The following is a 15,956-nucleotide window of genomic DNA, read 5'->3' as shown; positions in this document are numbered from 1 at the left end:
CTTGAAGTTGTAGTTTTGGTTTGGACCAGCTGCAGAGCCATAGGGTGTGCCTGGGCACTCTGCAAGGTTGTTATAGGTTTGGGTGAGCTGCAGAGCCCCCAAAACTAGTAACTACAAGGACCAGCATGTCCTGACAGCCTATGACTGTGCAGCTGGCCCAAACCTACGAATCTCCAGCATTTTGCTCTATAGAGCAGGGAAATGCAACATGAGGCCCTGCAGCTGGTGTGAACTACAACTCTCAGCATGCCAAGACTGCCTGGCATGCAGGGTAGAAAAAGTTCTAGACTAGCTTCAGAGCCACAGGTTGCAGATCATTGCTCTATAGAGCAACATCCTGGAGATTTGTAGGTTTGGACCAGCTGCAGAACATTAGGTGGTGTCAGGGCATGCTGGGAGTTATAGTTACTAGTTTTGGATTACAAAAGTAATGAGGCCTATTGCCTCATAACTTCATTGTTACCACACAAGCTACATAGACGACACTTGAATACGGGTGCATGCACACCACCTTTTCAAGTTAAAAACCATACAGAACTGTATAGAAAACCGTATGTATTGACTTAACATTGTAAACCGTATGTCAAACGCATCATCCTGTTTAGTCCGTTTTGCGTCTTATGCGGTTTTGTCCAGTTTTTACCCGTACCCAAAACCGTAGACTACCATGTTTTTTGGTCTGGGTGAATAACTGTATTAAACCTTTTTTATGCGTTTTTTTTCTTTTTTTAACATAGGAGTCAATGGGAACTTTACAGAACCATATGTGTGTACACTGTGAATTCAAGTAAAAAACAGACATGGTCGCACATCCACATATTGTATTTTGATCTAATTGCTTCTCAGCATAAATTCAAAAACTAACAGTTTGTTAGTATACATTTTGATCAAAAAGTACAAGTTCACTCGCCACGTCAAGGCCACCTAATTAGAGTGGGTCCCTAATGTCCCTAGCATAAAATGGCGTAGCGCCGGGCGGCGACCGCCACCGCCGCGACACCAGTGCCCACAGGGGGAATAACCGACTGGCAGAGCGGCCCCAATGCCACTCAAACCAGTCCCTGTGTCGCACCTCCCCACAGACACAGTGTCACGGCAGCAACGGACGCCGCACAGCGCCGCACCAGTGTGAACAGGGTGTAAAAGCTCACTTACCATGTGTGTACACAGTTACTGTGACTTTGCATTTTTTTTCCCTTGGAATTTCAATCAAACAAGGGAAACTTTATTCAAAATGGAGTGAAAAGTTAAAAACGTACACATTTTTTTCTTAAAATGGATGCAACCGGACATCATTTTTCAAACTGTATACTTGTTGAAATTTGTACACACGTTTTTATACAGTTTGGTCCGGTTTTGAGGAACCAGTTTTTCATCAAAAACCTGATACGGGAACAGTATTGCAAAAATGTGGTGGGCAAGCACCCTACCTCCTAATGCTGCAGGGAGGCCACTGAGCCTGGCTGCGGACCTCTCAGTGGCCTTGGTTGCGGGTGCCTCCTGCAGTGCTTCTGCCTGCACAGTTTGCCAGCAAGCCTAACGTCCTGCTATAAGCCGCCACCATTTTCGATATATGTTTTCCGTTCAGCGTGGCTTGCAAGTCAGACCGACACGTTCCCCTGAAGATCCGGAGCTTGTGGAGTAAGGTGAGACTGACCTGTGAAAGAGTGTGGGTGTATCATGCCTTGAGCGGAAGCAAAAAAGGCCCAAAATAGAAGGGGTGTGACTCATAAGAAGATGCAGAATGGAGCTTGTGGAGTAAGGTACCATAGACTTGCATGGGACTTTAGACAAAAACCCCAGACCCTCGCAAATGGAGGAGGGGTATGGTTAATTTAAAGTAAAACGGTCACATGTTCACTCCCGCACTAACCACAGGTACTGACGGATAGTGCGGGGGATGCTGAGTCATATGATCACTACCTTGCCCGGATCCGTCCAGCCGTTCGCCGGCAATCTTAGTTTATCTATATATGCAAATGTGATGTAACTTCACTGCGCATGTCAGGAAGCGGCGCATGCACAGTGAAGACCAGTTAGGAGCAGTGGGGAGAGGGAGAGCCAGAAGGAGTGGGGATGAATATTCATAAGCGGGCGGCGCTGACATCACAGTGCCACTAGGCTCCTGAAAACCCCGCCCGTGCCAGTTACAGTAACATTTGCATATATAGAAAAACTAAAATTGTGGGCGAACGGCTAGCCTGATCTGGGCATGGTAGGGATCATATGAATCGGCGTCCCACGCATCAGTCAGTACCTGTGGTTAGTGCGGGAGTGAACATGTGACAGTTTTCCTTTTAACTATCCTTTATTTAAAGTTGACGTATTAGTAGCATGTGAACAAGTTTCATCGAAATATCTCCAGCTGTTTGGAAGTAATGCTGGAACATATACACATACATAGTTTTACATAGATCAAGAGTGTTATTGCAAAGTACAGTTGGTCCCGCAAAAAATATTTGGGTCTGTAGGGGGAAAAAAAGTTATGACTGTTAAAGGGCAAGGAGGATAAAAAATAGTAGTTGTAGTTTTGCAACAGCTGGAGGCACACTAGTTGTCTTTAATCTCTAAAGCACACCAAGGAGCGAAAATCCTTTCCACTCATATTTTTGTTTTTTGTTGTCACTGAGTAATAGTACAGGTAAGTGGATCTGCATTAAACATACACGAATCTAATGAATCAGCTGTTGATTAGTTTTGTCTTTTTAAAAGATTTTTTTGATACAAAAGTACCAATTGCGGTACCAATCTTTCCTTTCCCCGTCCATCTTGGACCTCTTCAATGAAACACTTATGGCCTATTATAGGCAATGACCGTCAATGTTTCAGAAAAAAAGCAACCAAATATAATGGTTTCTTCTATATAATTATACAGAACTAAATGTATACCTTTTTATATATACATATATTTAGAATAAAGAATGATTTTTGCATTTGTATATTACAGACATCTGACCTACAAAGAGAGTGGAGTGGATATTGAGGCTGGAAATAACCTAGTGCGGAAAATTAAGCCTTTTGCGGCAGCCACGGCCAGGCCAGGTACGACTAAATCGCCTAACATTAAATACGGGCGCGAAAGAGAGATCCAAAAATAAATGTATTCATAATTATACAATAGTAAATTATCTGTAAAAGCGTGGGACCGAATGAATAACCCAAACTCCCAGCAAAGAGAAGCATGCAATGTAATATAGTTAGAGGTACTCCACTGCTCAGCGTTTCGAACAAACTGTTCCGAATGCTGGAGCTGGCGCCAGGAGCTCTTGACGTCATAGCCCCGCCCCCTCATGTCTCCCCCGCACCCTCAATGCAAGTCTATGTGAAAGGGGGTGACAGCTGTCACGCCCCCTCCCATAGACTTGCATTGAGGGGGTGAGGCGAGATGTCATAAGGAGGCGGGGCTATGACATCACATGCTCCTGGCTCCAATGTTTGGAACAGTTTGTTCCAAACGCTGAGCAACGGTGTACCCCTTTTAAGGTGGATGAGTTTCTATAAAATACTTACACAGGGGTAATAAACCCCGATAGGTATAGAGATGGTGTCAGCGTGAACCAGTCATACGTACCGTACACTGTATTCTCGTATAGTATAGATAATGCTCTGCTGCTAACATACTTGCGCGATACCGTGTACAAAAAATGCGTAAAAAGTCTAGTTCAGTATTAACCAGTTGCCATCTAAGGAAGAGCCGGCTCGTCCTGAGACGGCAAGCGGTGTATGGTGCGGGCTCCTGACTCAAGCCCACGCCATAACGGCCGGTCGCCAGCTGATTCCTTAGCCGAGGGCCAGCTATTAACTCTTTAGATCGCCAATATCAAAGTTGACAGCGGCGTCTAAATGGACATTTAAACCATCCACGGTGGTCCAGTGGGGTGGCATATACAGATAATCGTTGTAGGTAGGACAAGGTTCCTGAAAGCCCTTTTTCACCATCTTCTGAGGGGCATAACTAATCAAATGAGGTTCAGTGACCATCGGGAGTCCAGTTTAGGCGCAATGTAAGACTGGGTTCCCATAACCATTATATGGACACCTCTGTATTGCGGCATTTCTCAGCTCCCGTCTAAATTTAGGAGAGTGTATTGCTATTTAATTTCTCCCATCAGGGTGTAATGCAGAGCTCGGAGGTTTTGCCGGCCTATTCGATCTGAAAGCTGCAGGATTTATAGACCCCATTCTGGTATCTGGTACTGACGGTGTAGGAACAAAGCTGAAGGTAAATTGAGACATTTTTTTGGGAGAAACTGTAATATATCCTAGAATTTGACAAAAATGTTATACACTAGAGAAAAATGTAGAGCTTACACTTCAATAAATATATAGACTATATATGGAGGCCGTTTGTGGGCCTACAGCTATATATGGGGCAGTTTGGGGGCCTACAACTATATTTGGGGGGGCACAGAGTGGGCCTAACAACTTTATGGTGACCCAAAGCAGGTACTATTACTGTGTGTGACAATAAACATGGGGAGTTTGTAAATTGGTGGGTATTGTACTTCAGAAAGGAGTCTAAAATGTTTGTTTGGCTGGTTCTGTGGAGAAGTCTTGTATGGGAGAAATCTTAATGGCGGTCTAGGCCAGATAGTAAAGAAAAGTAAACAACTCTGGTTAGAGAAGGTGTCACCTGTAAATCTGGGTACTGGGGAGATGGGGAGTGGAATGGGGGGCCTGTTATAGAGGAAAGTAAAGCATATGAATTATATTATAATCATAAAAAAATGTCTAATATGGGGGTACAATTTTTGCGGAATGGGCTGTCAAGGGTACTCAGGCAAATAAGGTTGAGAACCACTGACGTAGAAAACCCAGAGGTAACTGATTGCAGGGGAAGAGCACCCAACCTCTACCCCGGGCAGTAAGCTGGTCAAAACTGGGCCAACCATATGGAGGGACAAAAGGGAAAGCATTGGAATATAGTTACTGGTACAGAAGAACATCAAAGACATCATACATATCATATGACATCAAATGGCTGCAATTCCTTAAGGCACAATATAAAACAAAACAATCCCTCGGGACAGTAAGAAAAGCATTCATGAGGGACTACATCCACTTAATACACCTGAGGGCGGCTTATCCCCCTTGCTATGAAGACAGGTACAGAATGAATACTCAGTCTGGAGACGAGGATCGTCTGCTTCTACTCCTGCTACGCCTCCCTGATGATTTCCGGCATTTCCTAGAGTCACCCGGAGATTGAGATTGGTCTCCCCTTTCTCTGGGAAATGTGGAGTGATGAGATGGAGAGCGGATGAGACGGGCAGGTTCCTTCAAGAGCTCCTGTAGGGCGTCCGGATTTTGGTAGGAGGAAAAAGCCATCCGATCGGAAAACTTTCAAAGTGGCTGGATACTGAAGTTGAAAGCGTCGCTTAGCTTTAAATAATTCGGAGCAGATTTTATCATACGCTCTACGACACTTGGCAACATCCGCAGAAAAGTCTTCAAAAAGTGATATCTTCTTGTTGCAGAAAGTAAGTGGGGATGAGTGCTTCCTTTAGGCCCTCAGAAGCTCCACTTTATCATTATAATCCATAATATAGTTGATTTGCCACAGTCGGGAGTCTTCAACCTGCCGAGCCGGTGAGGGAGCTGACTGCGGCCGGCCCAATCGATGAGCTCTCTCCAATCTGTATTTGTGTGTAGGTCCTAGAGCCTTGGGTAAATCACTCTCGCAAAAGCCCTACAGGTCAGAGGGAAGGAGAGATTCACTAACCCCCACTATACGTAAATTGTTGCGGTGTGATCTGTTCTCTAGGTCTTCCAGTTTCTCACTGACGTAGCATCCGATCCGATTCAGTTTGGCGAAGTCTGGTAGCAAGACTATTTTCATCCTCCAGGGCGACAATGAGCTAGTCCCCCTCCTCCACACGTCCCAATTGAGTACCCAAATCTGCTTACAGTTGTGTTAACGTTGAGCGCATGGTGCTTTCGAGGGTTAACTGTATAGTAGGGGTAATTAACTTGACCAAAGTTGCCGCCAGGGTTTGAAGATCCATGGGGGAAGCAAAAGAGACCTCCGAGGTACCCACCAAGGCAGGGAGCTGCAGGGGTACGTGTGGTTTCATAAGCACCCTCCTCAGGGGTGAATAGCGGCTGACTGCTTGCAACATCTGTCTGGGGCTGCGTGCCCTTAGGGGTTACTGAGATAGAAGCTGGAGCTTGTATAGGTGCAGGCACAGAGCTGGGTGCCACTGCTGGGGAGCCCACACGTTGGGACACTTTAGATAGGAAATGGTCCATAAGAGCTGGGTCAAGAGGTGCAGACAGTGTGCACTGACTGAGAGGGTACAAAATGAATAAAACCCCGGGCTCTTACAGCAACTGTGAGTGATGTAACATCTTATGGTGTCCTTTACTGAGGCAGTGAGAGAGGTGAGTGCAGGGGGAGGCATGTGACCCTGCCCTGCAGGGCTCATTGCTACTAACCTCTGTTGCAATCCCCATCGTTTACCTGGGTATACGGGTGTGCAAGGTGAAGCAGCCTCCGCTGTGGTCTCCAGGCCGTGGGAAGATGGCGGCCACTTCAGGGAATCAGTGCGTGACCGCCGGAACCCCACTGCCATTGCCGCCGGCTGAGCGGAGATTCTGACCTCCTGTGCTCCCTGCTGGCTTCGGGACCCCTGGTGGTGAGGTGAGCGGGGCAGCGCCCCTTCTGTCTGTCGGAACCGGCAGTCTATGTATGATTTTAATGGTGTTCAATACATTTCAGTTCTATAATTTGTTGAAGTGTAAGCTCTACATTTTTCTCTAGTTTATAAAGTTTGTAAGTAGAGTACTCAGTGCTTATCTTAGGCTCGGAGAACATAAGAATATTATGAATTGTGATCATTATTTTGGATGTCCGAGGGGACTGTATTGTATATTAACTTGCCAAGAATGAAGCACCGATATTGGTGCAGAGTTATCAAGACCTTTGCAGAGGAAAAGTTGCCCATAGCACCCAATCAGATCGCATCTTTCATATTTAACAAGGCCTCTGCAAAATTAAAGAAGCGATCTGGTTGCTATGGGCAACTGTGCCACTTTTCCTCTGCACAGGTTTTGATCTCCCCCATTGACCCCAGGAAGGACGCTGCCGTCTCTTATCTTGGTCCAAAATGACAACTCCCATCATACCCAGACAGGGCATGTCAATTGTTGACCTAGGACAATCTCCAGTTTTAGTTTTGTTCTCTCTGTAGATTGCTCAAGCTTGTAACAAGCATGACACCATTGGCCAGGACCTGGTGGCTATGTGTGTCAATGATATCCTGGCTCAGGGAGCGGAGCCCCTGTTTTTCCTCGATTACTTTGGCTGTGGGGCCCTGGATGTGTCGGTGGCTGAATCGGTGGTCTCTGGTATTGCCAAGGCCTGTCAGATGGCTGGATGCGCCCTTCTAGGTATAACACTTTAGTTTTATCACTGAGACTTCTTTAATAAGATGCCATTATGGAGGATGACACTGTTTCACAACCAGGGTGCCTATAGATGTTGCAAAACTACAACTCCTAGCACGGGAATGCTGGGAGTTGTAGTTTTGCAGCAGCTGGGGGCTCCCTGACCATAATGGGGTACTTTCTTTCTTTTAAAGGGGGTATTCCATTGTAAAAAAAAAAAAAAAAATTCATATGAACTGGCACCAGAAAGTTAAACAGATTTGTAAATTACTTCTATAAAAAAAAAAAAAAAAAAAATCTTAATCCTTCCAGTACTTATCATATGCTAAAGTTGTGTAGTTCTTTTCTGACTTGCCTCAGTGCTCTCTGCTGACATCTCTGTCTGTGTCAGGAACTGTCCAGAGTAGTAGCAAATCCCCATAGCAAAGCGCTCCTGCTCTGGACAGTTCTTGAGACAGACAGAGGTGTCAGCAGAGAGCACTGTGGTCAGGTAGAAAAGAACAACTCAATCCTTCCACTACTCATCAGCTGCTGAAGTTAAGATTTTTTTAATTGAAGTAATTTACAAATCTGTTAAAATTTTTTGGAGCCTTTTTTTTTTTTTTTACTGGAATACCTCTTTAAGTGCCAAAAATGCACCCAGTTGTCAGACCTGCTTTGCTAGCCAGCATGGCAACTGGGTTTTGTCTATCTCTTTACCATGATTGCTGAATGGGATATGTCTTTGGGAGCAGTTTGCTAGAGCACCCAGCCATAAGAAATCTGTTAAAGGCAGTGGCATTTTAATGTGTTAATAAAATGTGGACTCTGTGACTTCATCATTGACACATAGGTATTTGGACTGTAAACATTTCTGGATGTAATCTTGGTGCTCTGACACACACAAATGTATTTTATCTTCTTAGGAGGTGAAACGGCAGAGATGCCAGGAATGTATGCCCCCGGGGATTACGACCTGGCCGGCTTTGCTGTAGGCGCTGTAGAGCGAGGTTGCATGCTGCCGCTTCTTGACAAAATTGCTGCAGGCGACTTGGTTATCGGCGTCTCCTCCTCGGGCGTTCACAGCAACGGCTTCAGCTTGGTCCGGAAGATTCTTGAAAAGTCTTCTCTGGAGTTGTCATCTCCAGCACCGGCTGGATGTGGGGACAGGACGTTTGGTGAGAAATTTTTTAAATCTGTAATATTTTTGTATCTTTTTATGATCTTGTAAAATTTTATAATCCTTCCAGTTCACTGCCCCCATCATAATAAACCACCCTCAGACTTTATTTTTATTATTAGTTTGCTACCATTATATTGCTCCTTATTTTGTGCTCAGTCTCAGTCAGATTCACAGTCTGGGAAGGGGTGTTCCCCGGCAGGCGTGACATTATCTGAAGCCATACAGGGGAGAACTTCCTCCCTCACACTGCTACACACAGCCCAGAGCAGTTCAGTGTGAGATGAGCTATGATTGGATATGGCTGCAACCCCCTCAGCATTTCCTGGCATTGGACTTCTGCCTGGCCAGCAGGAGTCCAAAGTCTGTGCAAGAGATTGGGGGGGGGGGGGGAGAGAGAATGTGCTCTGGACAAGTAGGGAGACACCTAGTGGCAGCTTTTTTTAAACACAAAGCATAGAAAACTTCATTTTTTTTTATACAATGTACATTAGAAAGATTTTTTTTATTTACCATAAGGAGTGCAATTGCAAAAATTAGTTTTAATGACAGTGCCCATTTAACTTTTCGTCTAGAATTAAGCTATGTTCACACGGTGGAATTTCTGAACTAAATCTGCCATAAAAATCAGCTCAGAAATTCAGCTGCAAATTCTATTGATGTCAATGTTATTCTGCTACACTGGGCACATAGTGGAATATCCACGGCAGAAGCATCTGCCACAGAAATCCCGGTTTCTGCAGATTCCACTCAAAAGTATGACAGTCTTTTTGCCGGCAGAACAAGCAAACGTGCTGAATGTCTGCCTGTGTTTTCCAGGCGGACATTCCGCACATTTTTTGGCCTGTGAACGTATCCTTAGGGGAAGGGTCATATGTAACCTAAAATACGCTGCGGATCTGCTGGTGACCCGACCCATTGTGTGTCTTCAGCTGGTGCCACCTTCCCGCCTCGCTTGGCCCCCTGGCCTGCTCGCAGCGGCAGTCTGCTGCTCTGAGCAGCCACCCAGGGGCCTGTGAGACACGGAGTGTACTCAGACATCACAGCTGCTCCATGATGTCTGAGTACACTGCGCATGCGCGTGGCAACCCGCCTGCCCCTGGGTGGCTGCTCGGAGGCACACTATGGGTTGGGTCACCGGCTGATCTGTTGTGTGACCCTACCCTTATACTATATTTAGTTTTGTCAGGAGCACAATCAAAAACTCTAATATCCGTCTGAAGCACCCGTGCAAAGACTCACCAGCAGTGACTCAATCTGATTTCCAATGTAGTAACAAGAACTGTCCAGCACCCAATCCATTGCTTCTTTATTACATCCAGTATTCCATAAAACAGATGGGTTTTGGGTCCTAACTATCCCTTAGTCATGGCATGTGTCTGAATTAAGACCAGCAATTAAAGGAGTACTCTGGTGCAGACTACTCCTGCTCCGTCCTGCCCGGGCGGCAAAAAAAATGAAAATAAACCATCACTCACCTTCCTGGGTTCCCGCGGAGCGCCACTACAGCTGACTTGTCCATCTTCTTCATACTTCCGTGTGAACGAAGCGTCACATGGCGCTCAGCCTATTATGGGCCGAGGCAGAAAATCGTGGCGGCCGGCGATGTGCTGAGCGCCATGTGACACTTCGTTCACACGGAAGTATGGAGGAGATGGACAGGAGGACCCATCAGCTGTAGTGGCGCTCCGCGGGAACCCAGGAAGGTGAGTGATGGTTTATTTTAATTTTTTGTGCAGCCTGGGCAGGACAGAGCAGGAGTTGTCTGCACCAGAGTACTCCTTTAATATAGCAAAAAGATCAGTCATGTACAAGTGATGTCTTGTATGTAACTTGTTCTGTCCGACAAGGACTGGAGTACCTTTTTCAACCTGTTTACTGTGCACTCTGGTTCCTTGTATTTGGTTCTGTGGTGTAAGTCTCAATAGTCAGCCAATGTCTTCCTAATGGCTGTACAGTGTGGCCCTCTGCTGCATGATCCTATAAGAAATGAAATTTCCATCCTTCAAGACTTTCACCTCTTTTCTTATAGGGGAACTTTTATTGACTCCTACTAAGATCTACAGCAAGACCCTCCTTCCCGTCTTGAGGTCCGGCCATGTGAAGGCTTATGCTCACATCACTGGGGGTGGTCTACTGGAGAACGTTCCCAGAGTCCTGCCCCCATCATTTGGAGTCACTTTGGGTAAGATTTTGGTTTTGTCAGTATAAAAGTAATTATTAGATATGCATACTAGATGTTGTCTTACATATATTCTATCATCCCCCAAATGGGTGACTTGTCTTACATAATTTTCTATTGACAAGCACTTCGAATACTCTTGGCCATTGTATTTACAAGGCTATTCACATGCTCACCTAAAAGGGAACTCCCGAGGGGAAAAAAAACTGTTTTCAAATCAACTGGTGTTAGAACGTTATTCAGATTTGTAAATTACTTCTATTCAATAATCTTAATCCTTCCAGTACTTATCAGCTGCTGTATGCTCCACAGGAAGTTGTGGTGTTCTTTTCAGTCTGACCACAGTGCTCTCTGCTGCCACATCTGTCTGTCTGGAACTGTCTAGAGCAGGATAGGTTTGCAATGGGGATTTGCTCCTACTCTGGTCAGTTTCTGACAGACAGGTGGCAGCAGAGAGCACTATGAAGTTTAAGGTAATAGATGCACTTTAAAGAGGTACTCCAGGGAACTAAAATCATTGCCCATCTTTTCCCTTTCATCAACCCTTAAATAAACCCATAAATATCATTCACTAGCTATATAGAGCAGTTTCCCCTCTTTAGTTGTCACTTACATGCATGTGAGTGAATGACATCATCCAACCGTCCACTCTCTCTGTCCAAAACCCTCTCTGAAAGCAGCCCCCACCTTCCTGAGAGAGACAGACTATATGGTTTCTGTCCAGCGCTGATGTTATGTTTTTCTTTAGTGCTGGGAGGTATTAGCACCCTCAGCCAATAAGACACTGAATATCTGTCTGCTACTCAGAGCAGGAGGGTGGGGGCTGCTCTCAGAGAGTGCGCTGGCAGAGCAGAGCTGCAATGGGGATGTAGGCAAGGGGAGGAAAGAATAGCAAATAATGTCAAGAAGCCAGAGAAGACAACAGGAGCCATGCACATCAGGCAAGATTGTTTACAGTGAACATATCCAGATAGTGTGGGGGCTTTGGAGCATTTTTTTTTTTTTTTTTTAATCTTTCCCTGGAGTACCCCTTTAATCTCACAGATATTGAATGTCTATGGGCCGTCCATGACTGTATGGCAGTGTTTTCCAAACATTGTGTCTCCAGCTGTTGCAAAACTACAACTCACAGCATCCCCGGACAGCCAAAGGCTGTCCGGGCATGCTGGGAGTTGTAGTTTTGCAACAGCTGGAGACACACTGCTGTATGGTCTTCAGACAAGACTCTCCCTTCAATTGTATTCCCAATTGTATTGGCAAAATGGTGTTGAGTGCATAAATAGTAGACGAACCATTGCGATACCACATTTCAAAATATTCAGTTTTTGAGCGTATCCTTTAAGAAAATGCATAAGTTGTTTCTATAATTGTCCACAATTTATACAAGGAATTACGCATGATTCAGTGAGTGACCAAACTAAGGCACTCTCTTATTTCTCAGATGCCCTTTGCTGGAAGATACCAGGGATATTCTCTTGGCTGCAGACGAGGGGTGGCCTGTCCGAGGAGGAGATGAGCCGCACCTTTAATTGCGGTATCGGGGCTGTACTTGTGGTGGAGAAGGCGTTGGCAGAAGACGTTCTGAAAGAAATCCAGGCGGTAGAGGATGCGTGGCTCATCGGAGAAGTTACCCTGCGACAAACAGGTCGGTCTACCCTGCATAATGACCCATTGGGAGACAACACGTCACACAAAACAGGCCTGTTCTAAAAAGTAGAATGTCATGTCGCCTTCTCGCAGGCTCAGAAAGTGTGAAAATCAAGAACCTGACTGCGGCTCTGAACAGGACAGAACCACAACCACAAAAATACTTGTCTACGTCAGTCTGTGATGGATTAAGTCCAGATGTCGCGGGGAAAGTGAGAGTGGCGGTCCTCATTTCTGGGACAGGTAAGGACTTCAGAACCTACAGTTGAAGTTGTGTTACTACAAACATTTATGCAAGCAGAGAAGGCAACGTCCAGTGTGGTATCAAAGCAATATGTAAAGTTAATTCAACAATTGGCCAACATGGAGAACAGGTGACGCGTTTCGGCTACGGTAAGTAGCCTAAGTCATACGTATGACTAAGGCTACTTACCGTAGGCCGAAACGCGTCACCTGTTCTCCATGTTGGCTAATTGCTGAATTAACTTTACGTATTGCTTTGATACCACGCTGGACGTTGCCTGCTTTGCTTGTATCTTCTGGAGACCTGGGTCCAGTCTCGACTGCGTCGCGGTTTAGATGGGAGGGTGAGCTGTGCCGATGAGCTTTTGTGAATACATACATTTATACTCCAGGTAGAGTTATCTCACTATTCACTAATTATTGTGCTGGTGTATGCACAAAATTTTCACTCTGAGTGGACAGTTCAGCTCCAGAAAATAATACAGGATATAACTCAGGATCAGTACAGGATAAGTAATATAATGTATGTACACAGTGACCTCACCAGCAGAATAGTGAGTACAGCTCTGGAATATAATTCAGGATATAACTCAGGATCAGTACAGGATAAGTAATGCAATGTATGTACACAGGGATCTCACCAGCAGAATAGTGAGTACAGCTCTGGAGTATAATTCAGGATATAACTCAGGATCAGTACAGGATAAGTAATGCAATGTATGTACACAGGGATCTCACCAGCAGAATAGTGAGTACAGCTCTGGAATATAATTCAGGATATAACTCAGGATCAGTACAGGATAAGTAATGCAATGTATGTACACAGGGATCTCACCAGCAGAATAGTGAGTACAGCTCTGGAGTATAATACAGGATATAACTCAGGATCAGTACAGGATAAGTAATATAATGTATGTACACAGTGACCTCACCAGCAGAATAGTGAGTACAGCTCTGGAGTATAATACAGGATATAACTCAGGATCAGTACAGGATAAGTAATGTAATGTATGTACACAGTGACCTCACCAGCAGAATAGTGAGTACAGCTCTGGAGTATAATACAGGATATAACTCAGGATCAGTACAGGATAAGTAATGTAATGTATGTGCACAGTGACCTCACCAGCAGAATAGTGAGTACAGCTCTGGAGTATAATACAGGATATAACTCAGGATCAGTACAGGATAAGTAATGTAATGTATGTACACAGTGACTCCACCAGCAGAATAGTGAGTACAGCTCTGGGGTATAATACAGGATATTACTCAGGATCCTCTCCTCCCTTTCTAAGGTACGAACCTTGACGCATTAATAAAAAGCACCAAGTCTCCGGGCAGTGCGGCTTATATTGCCCTGGTGATCTCCAACAAGGCTGGAGTGGGAGGCCTTCAGAAGGCTGAAGCTGCTGGGATTCCTACAAGGGTGAGTCCATTGTGTTTTACGGTGTTTTGTCCACCCAGATTGCACACCTCCCATCATGCCCCAGGACTGTCCTCTCAGATTGTCTGTCCTGTTGCAAAACTACAACTCCCAGCATGCCCGGACAACCAAAGGCTGTCCGGGCATGCTGGGAGTTGTAGTTTTGCAACAGCTTGAGGCTCACTGGTCTATGCAATACTATGATCAGTCACCATGTGCTGTCTGGGCATCCTGGGAGTTGTATTTTTTAAACAGCTGGAGGCACCCTGGATGGGATTCGCTGATCTAAGGTGTATGGAGGCCTCCTGACATCATTTGTCGCGCGGAGAGAAGGATCAGGTGCGTTGATTTTCACTGCTTGGTCCCTTTTTTTTCTTTGAGGGATAAGTTGGCGGCATAGCTGTCTGGCTGTGGCTTACCCCTCCCCATAGACAACACATGCTGTGCTGAATGTGTGCATATGAGAGATCAGCTGATCCAACATTCATCCTAAAGTTATTAAACCCATTTGTCCATCTCCAGATGTGACCTCCATGTCTAACCATTGTAGACATATACTCTTTCCCGTTGCAGGTGATCGACCACAGACAGTACAGCAGCCGGGAGGAGTTTGACAACACTGTGGACAAGGTCCTTGAGGAGTTCTCCATAGAGTTTGTGTGTCTGGCTGGCTTCATGCGGATTCTATCCGGTCCCTTTGTCAGGAAGTGGAAGGGTAAGTGCGCGCATGTACACTCACTGGCCTCTTTATTAGTTACATCCGTCCAGTTGCTTGTTAAAAGGGTACTCTTTATTTTATTTATTTATTTTTTTTAAATGAACTGATGCCAGAAAGGTAAACAGGTTTGTAAATTACTTCTATAAAAAAAAAAATCTTTACCCTTCCAGTACTTTTTAGCAGCTGTATTCTACAGAGGAAATTCTTTTCTTTTTGAATTTCTTTTTTAGTCTTGTCCACAGTGCTCTCTGCTGACACCTCTGTCCATGTCAGGTACTGTCCAGAGCAGCATAGGTTTGCTATGGGGATTTTCTCCTGCTCTGGACAGTTCCTGATAGGGGCATCAGGTGTCAGAAGAGAGCACTGTGGACAAGACAAAAAAGAAATTCAAAAAGAAAAGATTTATTTTCCAATAGATCAGTCACCGATGGGATGTGGTGGAATCGGAGATTATCATCATGGATCTGACAAATCTACAGCGATTCTGTGATGTCATCATGTCTATATGGAAGAACTGTGTGGTGTCATCGTGTCCATATGGAGGAACTGTGTGATGTCGTCATGTCCATATGGAGGAACTGTGTGATTTCGTCATGTCCATATGGAGGAACTGTGTGATGTCATCATGTCCATATGGAGGAACTGTGTGATGTCATCATGTCCATATGGAGGAACTGTGTGTCGTCATGTCCATATGGGGGAACTGTGTGATTTCGTCATGTCCATATGGAGGAACTGTGTGATGTCCATATGGAGGAACTGTGTGATGTCGTCATGTCCATATGGAGGAACTGTGTGATGTCATCATGTCCATATGGAGGAACTGTGTGATGTCGTCATGTCCGTATGGAGCAACTGTGTGATGTCGTCATGTCCGTATGGAGCAACTGTGTGATGTCGTCATGTTCGTATGGGGGAACTGTGTGATGTCATCGTGTCCATATAGAGGAACTGTGTGATGTCGTCATGTTCGTATGGAGGAACTGTGTGATGTCGTCATGTCCATATGGAGGAACTGTGTGATGTCATCATGTCCGTATGGAGGAACTGTGTGATGTCATCATGTCCATATAGAGGAACTGTGTGATGTCATCATGTCCATATAGAGGAACTGTGCGATGTCATCATGTCCATATGGAGGAACTGTGTGATGTCGTCATGTCCATATGGAGGAACTGTATGATGTCGTCATGTCCAT

The 15,956-nt window shown here is 45.2% G+C and overlaps 1 protein-coding gene across 3 annotated transcripts in view; it reads left to right on the top strand.

Moving 5' to 3' along the window:
* The window catches only part of GART (phosphoribosylglycinamide formyltransferase, phosphoribosylglycinamide synthetase, phosphoribosylaminoimidazole synthetase), a 40,174-nt gene that overhangs the window by 20,732 nt on the left and 3,486 nt on the right, over positions 1 to 15,956 (top strand). For all 3 annotated transcript variants that reach the window (XM_056559551.1, XM_056559549.1, XM_056559550.1), the window contains exons 12-20: positions 2,948 to 3,042; positions 4,113 to 4,222; positions 7,191 to 7,389; positions 8,292 to 8,543; positions 10,578 to 10,730; positions 12,169 to 12,372; positions 12,468 to 12,617; positions 13,913 to 14,043; positions 14,614 to 14,755. In XM_056559551.1, coding sequence (XP_056415526.1) covers positions 2,948 to 3,042; positions 4,113 to 4,222; positions 7,191 to 7,389; positions 8,292 to 8,543; positions 10,578 to 10,730; positions 12,169 to 12,372; positions 12,468 to 12,617; positions 13,913 to 14,043; positions 14,614 to 14,755 — 1,436 coding nt within the window. The remainder of the gene's footprint in view (positions 1 to 2,947; positions 3,043 to 4,112; positions 4,223 to 7,190; positions 7,390 to 8,291; positions 8,544 to 10,577; positions 10,731 to 12,168; positions 12,373 to 12,467; positions 12,618 to 13,912; positions 14,044 to 14,613; positions 14,756 to 15,956) is intronic.

Source organism: Hyla sarda, chromosome 2 (assembly GCF_029499605.1).
Source record: "Hyla sarda isolate aHylSar1 chromosome 2, aHylSar1.hap1, whole genome shotgun sequence".
Lineage (NCBI taxonomy): Eukaryota > Metazoa > Chordata > Amphibia > Anura > Hylidae > Hyla > Hyla sarda.
Note: the sequence above shows the minus strand (reverse complement) of the source record. Positions and strands in the feature narration are given on the sequence as shown.